Source organism: Rhinocladiella mackenziei (genome assembly GCF_000835555.1).
Source record: "Rhinocladiella mackenziei CBS 650.93 unplaced genomic scaffold supercont1.1, whole genome shotgun sequence".
NCBI classification, from domain to species: Eukaryota; Fungi; Ascomycota; class Eurotiomycetes; order Chaetothyriales; family Herpotrichiellaceae; genus Rhinocladiella; species Rhinocladiella mackenziei.
Genome location: NW_013550604.1, coordinates 665,760 through 687,050, shown reverse-complemented (window position 1 = coordinate 687,050; position 21,291 = coordinate 665,760). Strand labels below are relative to the sequence as shown.

The following is a 21,291-nucleotide window of genomic DNA, read 5'->3' as shown; positions in this document are numbered from 1 at the left end:
TATTGGATGGTCCAGCTCTGGGAGGCTTGGGCCGAAGCCTGCAGCAAGTCTGCATCGTCCAGAGTATAGTTGCAAAGGACTCCGTATGATTTGCATCGCTGACAGTGGGGTTTTGATTCATCGCACTCTTGAGGTGAGCCGTGATCTCAATCAATGTACAGAGGATGATGATCCGTACCTTCACCCTTCGGACCTTGCAGTTCTTGCAGCCTTCTAGGGACTTTCTATAGGATCTGCGCTTTCGCGAAACATTTCCTCCCTGAGTTAAGATAGCCATCTCATGTCGACGATAGTTTGTGTTTGACAGGTCATCGAATGGAGAAGCGTTGCTGGCGTCGCAAACAATGGAGAGTATATCAAGTGATATTCACCACTGGGGAGCGGGAAAACCACTCCGCTATCTCCGAATCCCCTTGCATGGACCCACCAAGGCTAACCGCAGCTCGCGTTGGATGCAACAAGCCCTTGACCCCAGGTTGCGCTAACCTCGACCCGTGTTTTGCTGTGGCATACGAATAATACATCTGGTCAGAGACATGACGTTATGGATTTGAGGGATTCTTTATTCCCTACCCCTAGCAGGATGAAGGGTATAAAAGGGTGGCACATCTGTCAGGTACTGTAGCACGACCAAAGAGTTCCTCACAAGAATACAGTCAATTTCCGAATCGTTATTGATCCAGTTCTCCGTGTCTATACACGTACATCACCGGACCAGGCCCACAATGCGTGTTTTCGTCACGGGTGCCACGGGTTGGATCGGCCTTCCTGTTGTCAAAAGGCTTCTCCGTACTGGCCATCAGGTCTTAGGCCTCGCTCGCTCAGACAAAGGGGCAGAGGCACTGACTGCCCTCGGAGCTGAAGTGCTTCGAGGTTCGCTACAAGACTTGGACAGCCTCAAGAAAGGCGCATCCGAATCAGATGGCGTCATCCATCTAGCCTTCATCCATGACTTCGCCGACTACCAAGGGAACTGTCGTACGGACAGGCAAGCCATCGAAACAATGGGGGCTGTTCTGGCTGGATCGAACCGGCCTCTGATCATCACTTCGGGTACTCTGATGCTTCCATTTGGCCGTGTTGCGTCCGAAGAAGACACCCCCGATCTTTCCACTCCCGGTGGCGCTGCTCGCGGGCCATCTGAGAAAGTGGCTTTGTCTCTGGTGGATCAAGGAGTCCGCGCCATGGTTATGCGCCTCCCGCCTACGAATCACGGAGATGGCGATCATGGATTCATTGCAATGCTTGTCGCTATAGCACGGGAGAAAGGCGTGTCCGCCTATATTGGCGATGGACTCAACCATTGGCCTGCAGTTCACGTTTTGGACACCGCCCGAGCATATCAGTTGGCCTTGGACAAGGGTATTGCAGGCTCCGTGTATCATGCCGTGGCGGAAGAGGGCGTACCGATCAAAAGCATCGCAGAGGTTATCGGCAGGCACCTTGATGTACCAGTAGTCAGCAAAACGCTAGCAGAAGCCCAGGAACATTTTGGGTGGTTGGAATTTGCCCTGACGGCGGACAATAAAGCTACGAGCGTCATCACGCAGGAACAGCTAGGGTGGAATCCTGTTGAGGCTTCTCTTCTTGATGATCTCAACAAGGGAACATATTTCAAAGCCTAATTGAGACTGAGAGGCGATCGGAATGCTCTGATGATAGCTTGGAACTTCGTACAGGAATATACATATGGTGGAGGATACGGATATTCTTGAGAGGGTTGAGCATGTCCGAGCCGCGCTACTTGTCCTGACAGAGACTGTAGAGCAGTGTAGGCGGGTGGAGGTTGGTATCGGTCGTTATAGTCTCGTGACGAATGGGACCGACGGGAGTGAACGCCTTGCGAAGGATAAAACCCTTGCCCGGAAACCGCACTCATGGGTGTGAGATAGGCGGTCTGGTACTCTGGAGGAGTAGGTGGAAGTCGGGAATGTTGGCCATTTGGCCCCCAACCGTGATACGAAGGCATGCTCGACAGAAAGAATTTGGGAGCGGAGCAGACCTATGAAAAAGTGGGTTGAAGACTAGCCTAAGCTATGAACGATCGTTGGCCATTTTATAGGTGCCGTCCTTGGCGTCTTGGCCAGAATCACACTGAGACATTTGCTTCGCCCGTCGTAAGGGGGCCGTTTGCTCATCTAGGCGAGCCCGGGCCTATTGCTCTCACCCGGACCTGCGTTCGCACCTGTCGACTACGTCTTCCACCTCCCACATTCGCCCTCCATCGTGCCTTGGTACTCTCCCCTTCGATCTGTCCGTAGCAATCTTCCTTACTGTCCTGGCGGCTGTGCTTATGACTATCATGCCTCCACCATAGGGCCTACCCTCGACAGGGAACTGATCACTGAGCACAGTTTCGACAGGCTACACGGTTGTGCTTCTACGCTAGGGCCAAGCGAACCACTTGATCTTCGATGCAATCCAATGAGCAGATGGGCGAGAGAATACAGCTCTGGGAAAAAAGGGAAATAAACATATCAGCACACAATGACCAGAGATGGGAGACTCATGTTGGATTCAGGCGAGCGGCCACAAGAGAAAGAGAGCGTATTTTCATTTTGCCGTTGGATTCAGGAACCCAAAGAGATTCAATATGCCTTCGTGGGATCTTCTAAGACTTCGTTGGCTGGCTCCCAATGTGCCAGAGCTTCAAATAATGTGCCAACTTCTCCCGATCGAATGTTTGCTAAATGTTTCGTAAATAGATGCTCTTGATCTGGCTGTCGAACCCATATGTACCTTCCGAGGTGTCTGGTTCTAACTGAACTTAAGCTGGGATGACGAGGAACAAGTTTTCTCTTCATCCGGGAAGATGATAATCTCACTTAGATGGTCGGCCAAGGTTTGTCAAATGGGCTTCTCGAGTTCGTCCGACTTCGAGAGGCACCCGTGGACAAAAAGGTGTCGTTGGCTATGTTGGCCTAAATCGAATTCCACTCTTTGGGCTTATCGCATGAGGAAGACAGTGCTGGCCGGCCAGCTTTCTTCCTCCCCCTTCCGAGATTGTCTATCCGACACTACATCAGACGCGCAACCTGTGGATGACTTTGCGATATACAGCGCGAGGAAACACCTCGACGAGCTGCCACTCGCAACGTCTCGAAATGAACGTGGGCCCTCTAACGTCCCGACAACACCTCCACAGACCAGCTGAGTAGTTTCGCGAGAAGCATTGACCCATCCAGGACCTACCTAGTACATAATATATAGGGCGAGAATACTAGCATTCTCAATGTACCCACCACTCAGCAGCTCGCAATAGCCCCCGCCTTCCATCTTGGACGCTCTTTTCCTCTCTGGGGAAATAGTCAAGACAGAGATCCTCCGAACGTTTTATTTGCTATGGCACTGCTCGAGCTGAGCCAACCCTCCCTCAATCTTTCTTTGACATGGAAAGATAGCTCGACATGTTCTCCGTCCTAAACCTACAAGGACAGAATGACTCGTCTCCATCGCCAGAAGTCCCACCGCACCCTCGTTTCAAGACGTCCACCGGTTGCTGGACGTGCCGGGCTCGTCGTATCAAATGCGATAAGCACAAGCCTCGGTGCCAACGATGCCTCAATCACTCTCTTCACTGTCAAGGATATGGCCTGCGATTGGGGTGGGCCAAATATACTCACAATGGAAAACCGGAGCCGGAAGAACGTCTTCGGAATCCTGTCACTGCGTCTGACCATGGACCGGCGCTCGACAATGTGTCCCCTGTCGATATTACTGCCATGTTGGATACCCTAGAGAAATGCACTGACGAAGACATTTCCAAGTCGATGGGCCCTTTCTCGGTCTTTCGCGTGAGCAGCCACCTCACACCGCGTTCCAACGTCGGCTCCAACCCTTCTCAGTCACAGACTGACGCCGATGCTGTTGATTCGGACTCGTCTGGTATCGCCCACTCGTGGTCCTCTATGGCGTGCAACATATCCGGTAGACCACCATCGGATAACAGCATTACTGGCACAGGACGTGCCGAGAGTACTATTTCGAGAAGACCTTCTTCCCCCATGTGGGAGAGTCCCCAAAGATTCTCAATCTCGGATGAAAGCCCCACCACAGATGCCTCCAAGGGTCATTACCACCAGTCGAAATCGGACATGACTTCCAAGTCATGGAAGCAGACTCATGGATCATCACGCACTGTGCGCCATATGGACATGCTCGTTCTTCCGGCCTGGCACAGAGAATTGATACACCACTGGGTGACATTTCTTGCAGAAAACCTGATCCCGCTAGATACTGCATTGAATCCTTTGCGAAAGATTCTTCTGCCAATGGCGCTGCAGGGAATCCTGTCGAATTCAGGAAGGCCCAATGGGTCTACTGCTCTATTCCACTCGATGTCGGCGGTAGCTAGCTACAGTCTGCTCGAATTGAAAGGGTCACATGGCCGCTACCAGCAATTGGCACTCCAGCACGAACAGCTATTCTTCCACTACCTGCGTGAGGCGCTCTCGCTGACCGATCATCTCAAAGATGAAGGCATTCCGTTAGCGATTTTGGTGTACAACACAAAGTTCTCCATCTCTGGTCACCCGGTCGAATGGAGGCAGCATGTTCTCGGAGGCATCAGATGGCTGATCAACACTGGCTTCTGTAACCAGGACATTTTGCAGAAGACCCGGCCGGTCGTGTGCTCATTGTATCTTTACGGTGCAATAATGGGGAATCTGGACCTTCCCGCCGACGTCATGGAAACATTGACGGCGATCAATGCCGACGATGACGGATTCGACTACATCTTTGGCATGAATCAATCAATGCTCTGCAATCTTTCCCAAATTCACGAGTTTCGATTGGCACAGCGCGCGCCAGATCCTCAAGACCTTCAAACCCTGGAGATGAGACTGTATATGCAGGTTCCGGGTCCTCCACAAAGAGACTGCGCAGAAACCAAAGAGGCCAAGTTGATACGCCATCTAGGCGACGTGTATTATTGTGCAGCCCTCATCTACTTCCAACGTGGTGTACTCGGATTTCCTCCGCACACCATTCAATACTTTGTGCGAAAAGGCCTCGACAGTCTAGAGGCGATGGAGACGTTAACAAATGGAACATGTGGATGCATTTCTGTCTGGTTTTCCATTATCATCGGTGCGGAATGCGAAAGCCCAGCGCTTCGTGAATCCATGCTGTCCTGGTTTCGACGCAAGAGACGCCATGGGTTGAAGATTGTTGATGTTGCGTCCACCATTGTGAAGACCGCGTGGCAGATGCGAACCCTACCCGGGAAAGAGAAGTTCTACTGGCAAGATATGAGCTTGGAACCAGAATACGACGTTCTTCTATGGTGACCATTTGCGCTTTCCTCCTTGATCCAGATGTTCCACGGAGTCCATGAACGAGTTGAGTCCGGGAAAAAGGAACTCTGGCTCTCGATTCAGAACCACGCGGGATTGTAGCGCAGGCGCGAAGGACAAGGGCCCTCAAGAGGACCCGGGTTTGCTTGGCTTCAAAGATTCCTGTGCCATCTTGAGTACCTCTCTGATCTCGTCCTTGAACCCATTGATGTATCCTGTTTCGACGATGTCATGATATGCCTTCGGTGAAGTATGGAAATGGACTATATTCTTTTCATTCTTCATCAGGCTCACGAACTCTACAATCTCCGAGTACATCAACTCCAATGCACCGGCATGAATCCACAACGTTGATTCTGTGCGGAAAGGCCTTCCAGTGAAGGAAATATATCGGGAGTTGACATTTACTTCGCCGGGGGGTGCAAAACTATTGGCTGCCCATTCCACAAACGTTGCTGGAATGTAGTCGGTGTGGTAATTCGGGTTCTGGCCAATGGTGGCGGTATTTTGACTCCTGGCGACGTCCACCCATGGACTCCAAAGGAAGGTGCGCCTTGGTGCGGGCAAATCGAGATGTGAATGCTCGGCTAGATATCGCAGAAGTCCCAATGCAAGGTTGCCACCTGCCGAGTCGCCCGAGAGAATAATGTCGTCTTGTCGATAACCCAAGTCAAACAAGTATTGATAAGTGGATACCGCATCTTGCAAAGCGGCTGGAAATCTGCCTCGAGATGTACAGGCCAGTCGATATTCGGGGAGGAGGACATATGGCGCCAAATACTCTGTCAACTTGATGGCCATATATCCATAATCTGCCGGTTTACTGCTCCCAATCACGTATCCGCCGCCGTGAAAATGCAATACGATACTGGTATTTGGTTTCCCGGTCGTGTCGAGTGGCGGCTGAGGATACCAGGTGCCTAGGATTTTGGAAGGACGGATCGACTTGTCATCATCGAGGGGTGTTTCGTATATCGGTTCGCTGGAAATCGGGATGACGACGACATTAGACTGATTTTGAGCGTCAACACCAACGTCTTGACGTGAAACTGGACGGATGTGAGCGATGAACTCCAGGAACCAACGAATGACAGTGTTAGCGGTTGCTTGATGCCACGAGTAGCTAGGATGCGGTCGATTTCGTGGGAAAAGGTAGTAGAGCATAACCAACGGTAGGGGCACGCTAAGCCTCATCACAAGGACCAAGCCAGCGTATACCTTCGAGACAGCCTTCATTTAGTTCCGCGTGATATGTCAAGAGAATACAGATGTCGCTACAAGCAGAGGAACGAAATGTTCATAATCACATATTTAAGCAACCACCAGGAGCAAACTCTGTTCCGCTGATTTAGAACGCCCAGCAGGCAATTCTCACCGATCTTATGACCGGGTTCACATCAACGAGCAGCAAATGAAGGGTCTAGCCCCGCCAGCACTAGCACGATAATGAAATTCAAGCGTCCAGGTCGCCGAGGTGCTCAGTTGGCCGGAAAGGAAATACGTTGTTTGTTCGATATGGCATAGTGTTCGGCCATTATCCCTTTCTGCGATAAAAATCCCATCGCACCACACCCCCTTCTCAAGCACACTCAAAGGTGGGCGCCATTTACATGTAAAGTCGATGGTATAGAGACAAATTCTGAGAGTTCTATTTCCACCTCCCTCATAACCAATATGGCAGACTTGATTGCACCATCGATAAAGCCCCTCCACCCATGAGATGTCTCTGCTGGTACACTTCAATCTTCCTATCGGCTGGAAAGAGCTGGGGTATGTTTGAATCTTACCAGTCGCTCCATCTTACCATCTAGGGTTTCTAGATCCTCTTGCTGTTCTTTTGGGAATTCCTGAGCATTTAATGAACATCTGCGCCGAAACAATGAGGTCTGTGTCCGAACCAGAAGACCAGTGACAGTCACTCCTAGCAAGTACTGCATCAACATCATTGTACATGGTACCAGACCACGAGAGCATGCAGTTTGGGTGTGAAATTTCCGCGACCTTGGGCAATGGCTTGGCTTTGAAGGACGGTAGGAGTGTGTGAAACTCTTATTTTTCAAAACTGCCAACGGAATCGTATAGATGACCTTGCGGGCATGGAAAACCTGAACGTCAGCTGTCATGACTGATGCTTTTACCGGGTCCGAGCTGCGAAATGGGGTAATCATGACCAACGTGTATGCTTCTACCATACTGAACTCCTCTTCAGTCAGGACACCTTTGGGTTAGTCGAATCGGTCTATCGCAGACATTGCGTCGTATTTTGCTGTGCATGCTTGATTATGCAGGGGACTGTGTAAGTACGTTATTGCGTTTGTGCTTTGCATACCGTCCAGGCTAGAGAACATGTACGTGGACATACATGGCTTTCCCTAGCCACGTGTCCTAAAGAATATGTTAGATGAATGTCCACACAGCGTCCAGCCTGGGAAATCAAGAGCAACATACCAGTTCGGCCGCAAGACGATCCTTTCTGGCCCCATCCAAGATCACGCAGAAGGAGGCCCTGACCTCTAGAACTGCTCTGCGCAGTCATTGGCGGAATCTTTCAAGCCGTGCCGTGAAATCTCAGTCCACACGCGCCTCATGGATATAGGTGCCTCCCATCTCACACACATCTCCATTTCCAGCTCGACATGACCAGGTACGGCCACCAATACGATCTCGAGCTTCGAGAAGGAGAACCTGAAAAAGGAGTCAATTATGTCATTCAGTCTGCCCTTGCTGCCTCGAGGCCTTCAACATTTGGAACATATTAACTCTTGTAGGAAGATCTCTGGTAGCAATCTGGCCCGTATGTCCTGTGCATCCCGCACCAACGACTATCACATCGTATGGATTAGTCGATCTTACATCCAACTGAGCGAGGGGTCATCAGTCCAGCTTTCGGTCTACCAGAAGAAGTATACTCAAACCATTCGGACACCGACAACATCGTTGCTTAGTCTCCCAAAGCCGTACCAATCGGTTCTTTCCGGTGGTTAGGTCTATTGGATCTGGATCTGCAGAGCAACCGAAATCACTGACCACTTCTGTTGAAATTTGGTGCAAAGAGATGTCCACGGGCGCGCAGCCAATGGATCTGGCGTCAACAAATAAAAACCAACGACAGATTGACCCTGACCTGACCTGACCACTTTCCCCTTCGACCTTTCTGAACAAGCGGAATGAGATATCTGACTGTCTTGGGGTATAAGTCCTATACTGTTTGGCCAAAACCCCCGTCTCCACTTGACTTGCCATGCCGCTAGAGGCCATTGAGGACACGTCACTATTCCTAATCGGCCGATTAGGATACTGATTACGACCGTGACAGATATGCCGAGAGTGGCCCTCCGGAACATCTCCGTGCTAGACAAGTCCCTGACCTTGCGAGGGTGTTTCTTAGATCTAGAAGTTCCATAGACGTCTTCCCGTCTCTCTTTGTGGCTTGATATCGATGACTTTCCATTTTCGGTTATCTTTGATGAACACGAAGATACACCCTAAAGTGGGCGAATCCGACTCAAACCTGGCATGTGAGTATTGTCTGGTTATCTATTGAAGTGTGTGAGAAGGTAGGTGTATCTCCTATCTCTGCCATCCGCTGGGTCTATGTCTTGACAGCCCTTTCGCGGAGGTCGAAATGTATTTAATGGGGCCCGATATATCGACCTTTCCCCGAGAAAACCAGGGGACGACACAATCGAGTCTTTCAAAACATATCTTTCTATCAGCAGGAGACCTCCCAAGCGAACCCCGATTCATCATGTCAGCGTCAGCTCAAGATCCCCCCTTGCCATACGATAAAGATGGTAAAGACTCAACCATCACCATACAAGGCAGAAACGTCGAGACCGCATCCGTCACCCGCGGACAAATGGAGACAATATGTGACGCGCAACCTGTCCACAACCCCAATGAGTCCATCAAAACATACAAGCGTCGATGGCTAGGAGTGGCCGTCATCGTCCTGACCAATGTCGCCGTGACCTGGGCCTGGCTCAGTTTCGCCATGGTCACACAGTTCGCGCAGGTTCATTTCTCTGTCGGTGCTAGCGCCATCAACTGGTTCTCCATCGTCTACTGCTTCACATTCATCCCGTTCGTCTTTTCCTCGTGGATCCTGAGTCGGTACGGCATCAAGACCAGCCTCGTCATTGGAGCCTTAGGGATCATCGTTGGCAGCTGGATCCGCTACGCCGGAGTCCGGACCGCCAGCTACGCCGGTACCATGGTCGGACAAACAATCCTGGGTCTGTCACAGCTGTTCATCGTGCCTCTTCCTCCGGTCTATTCACAACTCTGGTTCTCTCCTGCTCACCGCACCACACCGACGGCTTTGGGGACCATCTCTCCGGCTTTGGGGTCGATGCTCGGAGCCCTCTGCACTCCGTACATGGTCACCTCTCCTGCCGCTTTGCCCAACAGCATCTTGTATCTTGCCATCGCCTCCACAGTCATCAGCGTCGTGGCCTTTTTGGTCCCCTCCGCCCCTCCAACACCAGCCTCATTGAACGAGTGCGACCCATACTCCCACATCACGCGCAAACAACACGCCCTCGCGATTCTGCGTTCTCCCGAATTCTACATGATCGCCGTCCCCTTTATGACCGAAGTCGGCTTCTTCAACGCCTCCACCTCACTCGCCCTCCTCATTCTCATGCCATATGGCTTTCCCTACCAACTCGGCGGTCTCCTCACCGGCCTCCAAGCGGGGATCGGCATCACGGCCGGTTTGCTCCTCGCTCCAATCGCCGACCGTTTCCAAATCCACATTCCCGTCCTGAAAATCTCTCAAACGGCCATGGCCATCTGCTTCATCGGATACATCTGGGTCCCTCCCTCGGGAAACGTTGCTGCTGTCTTCGCCATGTCCATCCTCATCGGCATCTGCTGCACAGGCGGCCTGGCCATTACGATGGAAGCCCTCGCCGAAATCTTGTACCCGATCCCGGCCGAATTCACCGCGTCCATCGCGTGGTCTGTGGGCAACTTTTTGGGGGCAATTTTCCTGTTTATTATGGACGCGCTCCGCGCTGGTCCCAATGCGAACCCGCCTTTTAATATGCAGGATGCACTGTATTGCCAGGCGGCGCTAGGTATCGTGTTTATCTTATTGCCGATTAATCTTTTGGGATGGTTTGGGAGGAAAGACAAGGTGAGGTATAGGAGGAGGCACGTGCAGTCTTCGGCAACGGGGATGGCGGTGTCAGGTGATGAGGGGACCAGGAAGGAGGAAATTGTTGAGGAGATCGATGTCAAGGGTGGCAGTGTTAAAGATGTTTAGGAAATATCTGACTGACATGGCGAGGCGATAGGATGTGAACACTCAAGAACCTAGATACATAGAGAGAGAGTATAGGAAGCCAGTAAGGTAAATGGGAAGCAGAGAGGGAAGGCTACCTTAGATTTCGTTCCTGTTTGGCTTGATTTGTCTTAGAGGACTTGTCGATTCAAGTGAGCATGAAATGAAACCGAGACGTGGCTGGATTTTCTGGACTGGAGATCTAGCGTAGATAATCCGGCCTTCATAGCACTGACAGAATATTAGACGGATCGATGAGGCTGAGGATCAAGACCGCAAGCAAGCGGATGAGAGTGATATTCTCAAGGTCACATGGAAGAAGAGTCCACGAATCCAGCCTAGTGTATTGGTAGTGGGCAGGAGAAGATTGCAGGGTGGCCGTCTCCATTGCTGCAACGAAAAATAATGATGGACAAGATGTTGTAAACCGGTGAACCAAAACAGAGATATACTATGCATTCAGACGGTCCTACAAGAATTCGTATACTTACCTCATTTTCGAGCATTTGCACGCAGGACGCTCGCTAACCTTTCCGACGAGATAAAGCGTCTACCGCCATCTCCGACCAAGGAAATCATGATTTTGATCTTTACAGGATGCTCCAAACATGACAAGGCCATCCACCATTGGTCGGTGGAGGATGTATCATTCTTCGGATGTTGATTTTGAAGAGGCTTGGGTGCAACAAATCATCAGTGCTTGTTCGCTTGCCCAGTTTTCAGGCAGGGTGGGAAGCACACAAGACATGTTCGATGCGTAAATATTAGATCTGTAATCGTTTCCGAAGCCGTATTATGGCTACAGTACAGAGGGAAACGATACTCTCGACGTTTCTTGTTATAAAGAGAGGCATGCGCCAAGATTGCGTCACAGCCCCAATAGCAACGCGCCGCAGTTCGGCCTCGGGTTTCGGTCCTTTAGATTTTGGGTCGCTCTTTCAGTCGTTAACAATTTGTACTCGACTGGTCTTGACTCAGAGCAGCAGTCCTCTCTCGACATCTCACCTCGAGCACCGCGGAGAGAGCGAGAGAGCGTGAGAGAAGTATGTCTGCATGGAACGGGGCCCGGAGTCTTGTTAGGGGAAACATATCCAGATATCTTCGATCTGACCGGACGACTCAACCACCAACCGGCGTCGCATGTCGAGTTTTTAACCAAAAGCACCATGCATCTGCGTTCACAATATGCCGGCGCCATCAACATGAAGTCGAATTGAAAAAAGATCAGATTAGACAGCAGATACACGTGATGGAACTGGGAAGGCGGCGGTTTTCTACGAGCCCAGCAAAAAATCATGGGCATCTCGATCCGCCTAAACTTGGAGAAGAGTATGATAATACGCTACAAGAGACAGGAAAAAAAAAAAAATCAAGAGCTGGGGTGTGCTGACACTTTGTACAGGCTGCACGTCACATTTATCGACAAAGATGGCGAGAGGCATGAGTTTGAAGTGTCCAAAGGCGACAATCTGCTTGATATAGCGCAGGCTAATGATTTGGAGATGGAAGGTGAGCACAGGATCACCCTATTTGGAGATATCTTTCAGCTTGCTATGCGCTGCCGCTGCAACGGTCATTGAACTGGGCTAACACCTGCTTCTAGGTGCGTGTGGAGGTTCCTGCGCCTGTTCTACATGCCATGTAATCGTCGAATCCGAAGATATGTACGATAAGATCCCCGAGGCGACCGATGACGAGAATGACATGTTAGACCTCGCTTTTGGGTTAACCGAAACATCGAGGTTGGGATGCCAGGTGCAGATGTCACCAGAACTCGACGGGCTGGTGGTGAGACTGCCCCAAATGACACGCAACATGCAAGCTTCGGATTTTGAAAAGCGAAGCTGACACGCGAACCGGCTATGGTTCCCTGGTGGACGATAGAAGATCTTGTACTCATAATACGCTGTCATGCTCGCTCCTCCTGGCTTAGGATGGTTCTTCTTGTTTCAAAAGGTACGAGTCATAAAAAGGGTTCGTATTCCACGCAGGCGTCACGGCACCGAGGTGCTCCTGGTTTTCGATTTCCCGCCAATCAAGTCCAAAAAGCTTTGTTTACTCATTTCATTGACCTTCTCCTCCCTGTTGGCCATCCCAATTGTTCCTTTCTTTCGCTCTTCTTTGGCTGCCTGCTCGCCCTTGACCTGGGCCGCACGAACCGCATTGAAAAGTTTCACGACTCCCCGTTGGGCGATCTTTCGTAACCTCTTTTCCTCCTCAGCGATTTCCCCCGCCTGTCCAGAATTCAGACCGAGGACGTCCTTGATTCTCCCCCTTTCCAGATCTTCTTTCCGTTCTGACCTCAGCTTGGCCTTGGCCTTTTTCTCCAGTCGTTCGTTGGCGAGAGAGATGCTGATTTCTGCAGCCTCTCTACTTCGTGACAATACGGGATCTTTCCTCGCCGACTGTGATAATTTGGTGGATAAGATTTTGGAGATTGAGGTGGAGAACGCCTCGGGATTGTTTCTTTTGCTCGGGGGCTTTCGTGTAGCTGCCGTGTTTGATTCTTCTTCGTCATCGTCGTCATCATCGTCGTCCGATGAGGTATTCTGATCCGACTCTTCATCTGGGTCCTCCCTTTCTGCGCCGTCTTCGGACTCAATTTCAGAATGTTTCTGCTTCATAGCTTTGGAATTTGTCTGAGAAACAGCTCTGGATTCCACTTCTTCATCAGAATCGTTGAGATTGACAGCCGCAAAATCCTTGTCCTCTCCATCAGAGTCTTCGGAAGAACTGTGGTATTCCAACTGTTTGCGAAAGCGCTTCTTTGGTCGTTGGGTGTTCCCTCGCATTCCATCTTGAAGCTTGCGCTTCTTTTGCGATAAAGGAGCCATTCTAGACATATCTTGGAGCGGAGAACCCAATTGCTCGGAATGGTGCAACGGGGATTGCACCGGAAAAAAAAAAGTCAGCTGCACCAAATTTGTCTACTGCGGAGCGTTCGCCTGCTCACTCCACTTTTCCATATGCGTCATGCCGCAAACCACGACGCTGAAAGTACCACCGACCCTTGACCTGATCCAAAGAACTTTCCATATATCTCGATGCTCTTTGCAAGATGGTACTTTCAGATCTCGGACGGCGTATTAACGCCGCAGTCTCGAACCTTAATCGCGAACCTAACCTCGACGAGAAAGCCTTCGATGCTATGATCAAAGAGATATGTTCGGCTCTTTTATCAGCCGATGTGAATGTTCGACTGGTCAAGAATCTTCGAAAATCGATTCAAGGCGCTGTAAACTTCAAAGATCTACCACCGAATACGAGTTCCAATAGTAAGAAGCGACTGATACAACAAGCCGTCTTTGATCATCTGGTTCAACTAGTCGATCCTCATGCCGAACCCTACAAGCCCAAGAAAGGAAAGTCGAACGTGATAATGTTCGTTGGTCTACAAGGTGCTGGAAAGACCACCACTTGTACGAAATTGGCCAGATACTATGCACAACGAGGATTCAAAGCTTGTCTAGTTTGTGCGGATACTTTTCGAGCGGGTGCATATGACCAATTGAAGCAAAATGCCACGAAGGCAAAGATACCATATTATGGCTCATTGACCCAGACAGACCCTGCTGTCGTTGCAGCCGAAGGAGTTGCCCGGTTCAAGAAGGAGAAATTCGAGATCATTATTGTGGACACTTCGGGTCGACATAAGCAGGAGGCCGATCTTTTCGCCGAGATGGTTCAGGTACAAAAAGCGATCAAACCGGATCAGACCATCATGGTACTGGATGGGACCATTGGCCAAGCGGCCGAAGCACAATCATCCGCCTTCAAGGCGACAGCGGATTTCGGTGCAATTATTATCACCAAGACGGATGGCGGTGCCGCCGGAGGTGGCGCCATATCAGCGGTCGCCGCAACCCACACGCCAATTATTTTCCTGGGAACCGGTGAGCATATGATGGATCTGGAAAGATTTGCCCCGAAGCCGTTCATTTCCAAGCTTCTAGGCTATGGCGACATGTCTGGGTTGATTGATCAAATTCAGTCCATCACGAGAGAATCGGCTGGAATGAAAGAAACTCAAAAGCATTTAGCGGAGGGTATCTTTACGATTCGAGATATGAAAGAACAGATTACGAATATCATGAAGATGGGTCCGCTCTCGAAGATTGGGTCCATGATACCCGGTCTGGGAAGCATGATGCAAGGTACGGGCCCTCCGGACAGACTCTAACCGTCCTCTAACGCCGATTCTTAGGTATGACCGACGAAGATGGTCAAGAGAAGCTCAAGCGCATGATTTATATCTTCGACAGTATGACGACGAAAGAACTTGATTCCGATGGGAAAATTCTCATTTCACAACCGACACGAATGGTGAGAATCGCTTGCGGGTCTGGTACCAGCGTGCGGGATGTTGAAGAACTTCTTACACAACATAAAGTCATGAGTGGGCTTGCTAAATCAATGGGACAAAGCAAGAAGAATATGCAGAGAGCACAGTCTATGATGCAAGGAGGGAACAAAGCCCAGCAGATGGCAGCCATGCAAAAACGGATGCAAAGTTTGGGCCAGGGACGTGGAAACTTCCCTGGAGGAGATATGGCAAAGATGATGAGCATGTTAGGAGGTCAAAACCCCGGTGGCATGGATTTGAATGCCATGATGAGCCAGTTCATGGGCGGTGGTCGAGGTCGCGGAAGGTAGCAACACTGTTGACTTTCTGCCAAGTATGAAGTGGACTTCATATCGCAAGGACCTCTTATTGGCCTAGTACATGACGGGCACCAGGTATGCTTTTTTCGACTTTCGCCCTCACCGTGCTTTATGCTGACCTCCTTCTCCAGTGCAGATAGTCTGCCTACTCTTTTTTGGCGCCACTTGGAAGTGTTTCTTCCACCGGAAGGACCCCGAGTCTCAAGTTTCAGACAGCATTGTCGATAATCTTTGGTTCGGGGTGGGGGGCCCGTTGACAAACTCCAATACTATAAATCACGCCGACGGAAGATCCTATACCAAAATGGACCTCTAACACCGCGACAACACCACGTCGCACCAAAGTCTCTACCTACCATTCCCACTCTTGCTGGCACCAACAAGAACGAATACATGAATTTACACAAACACCAATGACTTAAGAGTACGAGATGATGAAGGGAATTTGAAAGCCGACATCAATAGCAACGACGCACCAACTCAACCACCAAAAGAGAGGCAGAGATCAGACCGCAATGTGTGGTTACGTCTTTTTCAGAGTGGTATTTGGAATAGGTTCTATGACACAGAGAATACACTGTACCGTGGTCTTTCTAAGAAGCCTCTGAGCACAAGATATGCTTCGCTAGTCGCTCCGGCGCAAGATATACGTTGGCCCTAGGGGGGAAAGAATCCAGGAACCAACACCTGGCACAATCATGGCGGAAACAGCTCAGCGGCCAGATTTGGTCGATGTCATGGCTCATCAGAGCAATTCTGTTGGCTCCAGGCCTACAAAGTGGACAATCAAAGCAGATAGGTTCGGCAATGCACGATCAAATATCAACAGACCTTCTCACACCGTAGCAATCCTCGGGAATTCCCCGGCCTCAATTAACAACCCATCTCCCTAGATATTCCTCTCCCTTTGATCGCTCCGACGCTAGAATCGTCAGGAGCTCAAATCATGTCAACAACCACGGCAAAACCAAGCTTATGTCCGCCCTCCGTGACCAAGATTAATCACTTCGCCTTTCCGTACTTCCTGAAAAAAGTTCCTGCACGCCGAGCCTTGCTCACTCCGTCGAAGCAGCACGTGACACCGTCTTTGCTCCGCCAATCGGAGACGAGCTTTCCGAGCCTCTTATCTCCAACATCTCTTCGTCCTCGCAAATTTCTTGCATTTTTCGACAACCGACTTATCCACCCCTCTATCCGTGTTTTCCTCCGTCCCTATTTGCTTCCTTGTTTCCTTCTCAGTTGTGGGTCTCCCAAAATGTCTTTTCCCGGCATGTATATTCCGGGCATGGGCGGCGCGGGAGCAGGCGCAGGCGGCAACGCAGGTCTTAATGAACAAGAGCAGCAGATGGTGAAAATGGTATGGACACTCACACACATTCTCCATGAAGCCGAGTCAGACGATGCCCATCATCGGCATGCATATGACAGGAACTCAACGCTTTTCTATTACTCGAGCAACATTCGCGCATTTGTAGCCAAGAATAACGGACATTTGGCTAATATGGGTCTGGCGAATATAGATGCAAAAAGGCATGGAATCATGCGTCGCAAAATCCATTCTGGCTGGAGGCATGGGCTTCGTCCTCGGCGGAGCTTTTGGGCTATTCATGTCCAGTGTACGTTTTCCCTTTCATCTCCCGTCGCCCGTCCTACCAAAGAAAATTTACTCGAGATTCGATACCGATAAATTGTATTATTAGATGGCCTACGACACTCCGCTAAGTCCACAAGGGCAACAACTCACCTCTCTTCCTGTACGGGAGCAACTACGCCGCGGCCTCAAAGACATGGGCTCGAAATCCTACAGTTCCGCAAAGAACTTCGCCATGATCGGCGCGATATATTCCGGGACAGAGTGTGCGATTGAAGGGTTCCGAGCGAAGTCTGACCTCACAAACTCCGTGCTTGCGGGCTGTCTTACGGGAGGGGGGCTGGCGTATAAAGCGGGACCTCAGGCGGCAGTATTGGGGTGTGCGGGTTTCGCGGCATTTTCCGCAGCGATCGATGCGTACATGCGCATGCCGGAAAGCGATTGATCGGTCGATGTACTACTATCAGCGGGTGATAATCTGATTTCGGCTTTTCCCCCCTCTTCTCCCTGGAGGGCAATTTTGGGGCGAAGAGAAACGAAAGAGAACGGAACGGGACGGACATGAATGTGCTAACACACTCTGTCGTGGGGAATTTTTCGTCGGACCCTGAAATTCTTAGCGAGCATTGCGGGCGCAAATGAGATGGACATAAATAGAGACATAGAAGGAAAGGGAATCATCAACATTCCAGGATTTGGGAATGGGAAAGGGATGCTCCGCTTCATACGGAATTTACGCTGGTGATATTGAAAACTGGAAATTGACCTGTCGAGGTTATATCATGAAAAATAACATGCCCACCATCAGAACCGGGACTATCCAAGCATTTTAGAACTTCACGTTCATGTCGAATCTACCATGACCCGACTCAATGACCTGTGGACAGAAGAAAAGTATGAGCATTGGATGTCATCCTGGCTCTCATCATCACTATCCTCCTATCCTAACGCTGACACTCACTTCCCCCTCTGTGAACTCACTGCTCGCTGCTTGCCCTGCCCACCTTCAACGGAAGAAACCTTTCACAACGCTCGAGGCTCCTTTCACCACCGAATCATTGGCATTCCATCCATGCTGATATCGTAACAAACTTGAATCCGAGTCTGTCAATCTCTACTCTAACTGATCTTCGCGCCGCCAAAACCAGCTCAGAAGCAAATCCAGGAGGTTGTGGTATCATGACTGTTGGACGCGCAAAATCGACCCCAAAAGGGATTGTCGGACATGCACTCCTTTTCCCTACACCATATGCCTATTGAATTGTCGCAATCGCTCCATCACCAAGACTCGCATATATATATCCGTGTGCTTTCTCCTTAGGCCTGAGAAAAGCGATCTCCACTTAAGACCAAAGGAAAGCACTGTTTCTTCAATGAAGTCGATGTTCTGCGCCACTCTACTGCACCTGACTGACAATTTCGCTGGCTTTGCTCAAGCTCTCCACCATCTGTTGGCATTCTTTTCGTCGTCGGATAGTGTAATCGCTCTCCTTAAGCAGTTCATCGAGTTCTTGTGCTCGGTACAAATGTTCCAACAATTCACGTTGCATTTCGTCCTTCGTATGTCTAGTCACGGATTAGCGGCAGAGAATCGAACAGAGGTGAAGCCAACATGGGACTCACTGGACTAGGGACAACATGATGGCCTTGGGCACCATGTCGATCATTGTTCTCCGAGTAATGTTGAAATAGCTGTTGATCAATAGTTTGATCACTTCCACTTCCTGGTTCTCACGTTCCGACAATGTTCCACTGGCTTTGAGGGTGGCTGGAGGCGGTTCCATGGCGGCCATTTTCTTCTTGTTCTTGCTGGCAAAGAATGAACCAAAGAACCCTGAATTTTGCTCTGAACCGTCAGTAGGTAGACTCGGTGATCCCGCCCTCGGTGGCACCGATGGTGGTAGAGGTTTGCCCGTCTTAGGGTCCACTTGAGTCGGTTTGTTGGCATTGTGTCTGTCATTGACAATAGCCATGGCACGGTGGCCGTTGAGGAAATCCGGATGGCCGGTGTTAATGTAACAAGCTTCCATCGCCACCAAATCTTTCACCAGCTTATTGGTTGGTTCCATTGCTTTGCGGAAGAAGGCGATGACCACGGTGTGGAATCTTTCCTTGAGTTGTGGGTACCTCCGGAAAAACTGTTTTTGCAGAAGTTGACCAAGAATACGAACTAGTTCATCGTAGACGAGAGAAACACATTTCAAAGAAGGCTCTTCCAGCCGTCGAATTTGTTGTTTCACAATGAGTTCGAACGCAGTGGTGCCGACAAAGAGAGCCGGGGAAGAACCGGACGAATTGTACAGGATCGTCCGGATGTCGATATCCTTCACCTGCTCAAATGGATCGATGGCCTTGATCCCATTGGAATACAGTTCGTGGTAGACGAAAGAAATTCGAGCACCGCCCGAGAGCTCATTGCTAGACAGTTCGGCGCTGTTTCCATCCAGAACCGTCCTGTACTCATTGGCGAATTCAGTGATGATATTGAGGATGATGTTGGAGCTATTGTTCCCCAGGAGGTCGCCCGCACCCAACTGTTCCAATTCTTGGGAGTATTTCTGTAGCGACGTGGTGATTCGGGTTTTGATATCCGGGAGCGTTTGTTTGATGTGCATCATCAGAATGAGATTGAGTTTCCGGGCCAAATAGGGAGTGCCGCAGTACGACGCCTTATTCCTGTAGGAAGGATGGTTTTCGAAAAATTCCTTCTCGGCTCTCAAGGCCAAATCTATTCGCTTTTTGTTTTCGATATCACGCTGGCCTCGGTTGACCACCGGGACATAACCCAATCGGAGAGGAATGATTCTGCCCGCGAGAATGTCGACCACGTCGGTGCCGGTATCCATAAGATCGATCTTGGTCAGTACACCAATTGTTCGCTGACCTTCCGGGTCCACCTCACGGGCCAGTTTCAACCCATCTGAATTGGCCAAATCGACGTTGGCCGCCGTGACAGCCAAAATGATGGCGTTAGGCTTGGATATTTGCTTGAGGACCATTTCTTTGATTTGTCGTTCAATGTCTCGTGGCTGATCTCCGACGGGGACTTTGGTCAGGCCCGGTAAATCGACCAAGGTGAGCGTCAACACATTGGGGGAGTATATTCGCAGATTGATAGGAGCGGGTGAGATCCCCACATTCCGGCCTGCCTTGGCCTCGGTTTCTTTGACAATTTCATCCCGAATCTTGTTGAAGTCATGGAATTTCTGGCCGGGAAGGTGGAGGAATTCTCCCCATTCATCGACATTGGCTTGACTATCCGTCGTCTCTTTCATCTCTTTTTCTGAGACTCCATTTGTCTGCAACTTGGCCGGGGGCGGTCGGTTGATGAGTTGGAGAACGAGAGGTCGACGTGTAACAATTCCGGAACCTCGAGGAAGACTCGGGAAGGAGTTAGGATTGATTCAAGGGAAACCACCAGGGGAGGATGGAAGAGGGGGGATCGTTGTGTGCTTACAAGTCTCTGCCGACAATGTTCTCTAGAACCGAACTCTTTCCGCTGGATTGTGATCCGACTACCACGATCTGTGGTAGGTCTATGGGATTTTGTACCTGGAGGTTGACGGTCAGACTGATGCACGCCGGGGGATGGACAGGAGAACATACTCCGACCGTTGTGAACACATCTTGTAATTTGTTGACAAGGGCAATGAGGGTAGGGTCGTTCACGTTGATTCTGTAGCACAAGTCAGATCATGGGGGTTCTATCGTCGATGTGTTGATAGCACTCACGAATATCCCCCAGGAGGTGCCGCCATGGTCGGGGCAAAGGTGAGCGGAAGAGGGTCTTGAAGCAAATCAGAGCGGATAGATTTGACGCTGCGTCGAGCGGATATCTGTAGAGCGAGATCGAGAGACAGGTGCTGGGTGGGAGGAAGTGGTTGAGAAGTGGGAGTGATATGTAGGCTGCTGGCTAAATCTTGCGATGGTCAGTGATGCTCGCCGCGCTTGGGCCGTAATACAAGAAGCCACAAGACGGCAGCCACAACAAGATAAAAAGAGAACTAGCAGCTCACCAGCGTCAGGCCCTTGGCGCTGTGGCTTACGTGTCGTACCTGTTTTCAACATTCAGCTTTGAAGGTACTGCCACAGCCAGGCACCCGTCAAAGACTTCAGGGGCAATTCCTGTCTCGCGGCGAGCCGACAATTTTTCAATATACGTCACTCGCCCTGTCGTGGCGAAAGAACAGGCAACATTTAGAGTCGGTGGGATATGTAGGGAACGAAACGAGATGAGATGAAAAACCTCAATAGTGATCCTGATATATTAATGGATGCCTGGTGACACCAACCATCTCCACAACCATCACTAAGAATATGCGAGGGATTGCCTGATTTCGTGGGCAATTAATATCATTACATTGGGTGACTGATTCATCCCGACCACTTGCCAGCAAACTTCATGTCATTTATACGGGGGTCTGCATTCTATAGGTGAGGGAGGTACATAGCTA

General features: G+C 50.3%; 9 protein-coding genes across 9 annotated transcripts; 6 read left to right on the top strand and 3 right to left on the bottom strand.

Annotated features, from left to right (window-relative positions):
- Positions 1–725: 725 nt before the first annotated feature.
- Z518_00241 (uncharacterized protein) lies at positions 726–1,625 on the top strand (the record flags this gene model as incomplete). Its single annotated transcript, XM_013420845.1, has 1 exon — positions 726–1,625. One exon carries the CDS (start codon positions 726–728, stop codon positions 1,623–1,625), a length of 900 nt encoding a protein of 299 aa, XP_013276299.1.
- Positions 1,626–3,407: 1,782 nt separating this feature from the next.
- On the top strand, positions 3,408–5,291 carry Z518_00240 (uncharacterized protein; the record flags this gene model as incomplete). Its single annotated transcript, XM_013420844.1, has 1 exon — positions 3,408–5,291. One exon carries the CDS (start codon positions 3,408–3,410, stop codon positions 5,289–5,291), a length of 1,884 nt encoding a protein of 627 aa, XP_013276298.1.
- Positions 5,292–5,423: 132 nt separating this feature from the next.
- On the bottom strand, positions 5,424–6,461 carry Z518_00239 (uncharacterized protein; the record flags this gene model as incomplete). Its single annotated transcript, XM_013420843.1, has 1 exon — positions 5,424–6,461. The coding sequence occupies one exon, from the start codon at positions 6,459–6,461 to the stop codon at positions 5,424–5,426; it is 1,038 nt and encodes a 345-aa protein (XP_013276297.1).
- A 2,584-nt stretch (positions 6,462–9,045) lies between these two features.
- On the top strand, positions 9,046–10,566 carry Z518_00238 (uncharacterized protein; the record flags this gene model as incomplete). Its single annotated transcript, XM_013420842.1, has 1 exon — positions 9,046–10,566. One exon carries the CDS (start codon positions 9,046–9,048, stop codon positions 10,564–10,566), a length of 1,521 nt encoding a protein of 506 aa, XP_013276296.1.
- A 1,267-nt stretch (positions 10,567–11,833) lies between these two features.
- Z518_00237 (uncharacterized protein) lies at positions 11,834–12,432 on the top strand (the record flags this gene model as incomplete). The annotated part of the gene is made up of 3 exons (XM_013420841.1): positions 11,834–11,913; positions 11,987–12,093; positions 12,188–12,432. The coding sequence occupies 3 exons, from the start codon at positions 11,834–11,836 to the stop codon at positions 12,430–12,432; spliced, it is 432 nt and encodes a 143-aa protein (XP_013276295.1).
- A 146-nt stretch (positions 12,433–12,578) lies between these two features.
- On the bottom strand, positions 12,579–13,418 carry Z518_00236 (uncharacterized protein; the record flags this gene model as incomplete). Its single annotated transcript, XM_013420840.1, has 1 exon — positions 12,579–13,418. The coding sequence occupies one exon, from the start codon at positions 13,416–13,418 to the stop codon at positions 12,579–12,581; it is 840 nt and encodes a 279-aa protein (XP_013276294.1).
- Positions 13,419–13,642: 224 nt separating this feature from the next.
- On the top strand, positions 13,643–15,237 carry Z518_00235 (signal recognition particle protein SRP54; the record flags this gene model as incomplete). Its single annotated transcript, XM_013420839.1, has 2 exons — positions 13,643–14,738; positions 14,789–15,237. The coding sequence occupies 2 exons, from the start codon at positions 13,643–13,645 to the stop codon at positions 15,235–15,237; spliced, it is 1,545 nt and encodes a 514-aa protein (XP_013276293.1).
- A 1,264-nt stretch (positions 15,238–16,501) lies between these two features.
- Z518_00234 (uncharacterized protein) lies at positions 16,502–17,282 on the top strand (the record flags this gene model as incomplete). The annotated part of the gene is made up of 3 exons (XM_013420838.1): positions 16,502–16,603; positions 16,767–16,862; positions 16,947–17,282. 3 exons carry the CDS (start codon positions 16,502–16,504, stop codon positions 17,280–17,282), a joined length of 534 nt encoding a protein of 177 aa, XP_013276292.1.
- Positions 17,283–18,234: 952 nt separating this feature from the next.
- On the bottom strand, positions 18,235–20,595 carry Z518_00233 (vacuolar protein sorting-associated protein 1; the record flags this gene model as incomplete). Its single annotated transcript, XM_013420837.1, has 5 exons — positions 18,235–18,403; positions 18,461–20,218; positions 20,295–20,389; positions 20,444–20,513; positions 20,570–20,595. The coding sequence occupies 5 exons, from the start codon at positions 20,593–20,595 to the stop codon at positions 18,235–18,237; spliced, it is 2,118 nt and encodes a 705-aa protein (XP_013276291.1).
- Between the last annotated feature and the right edge of the window lie 696 nt (positions 20,596–21,291).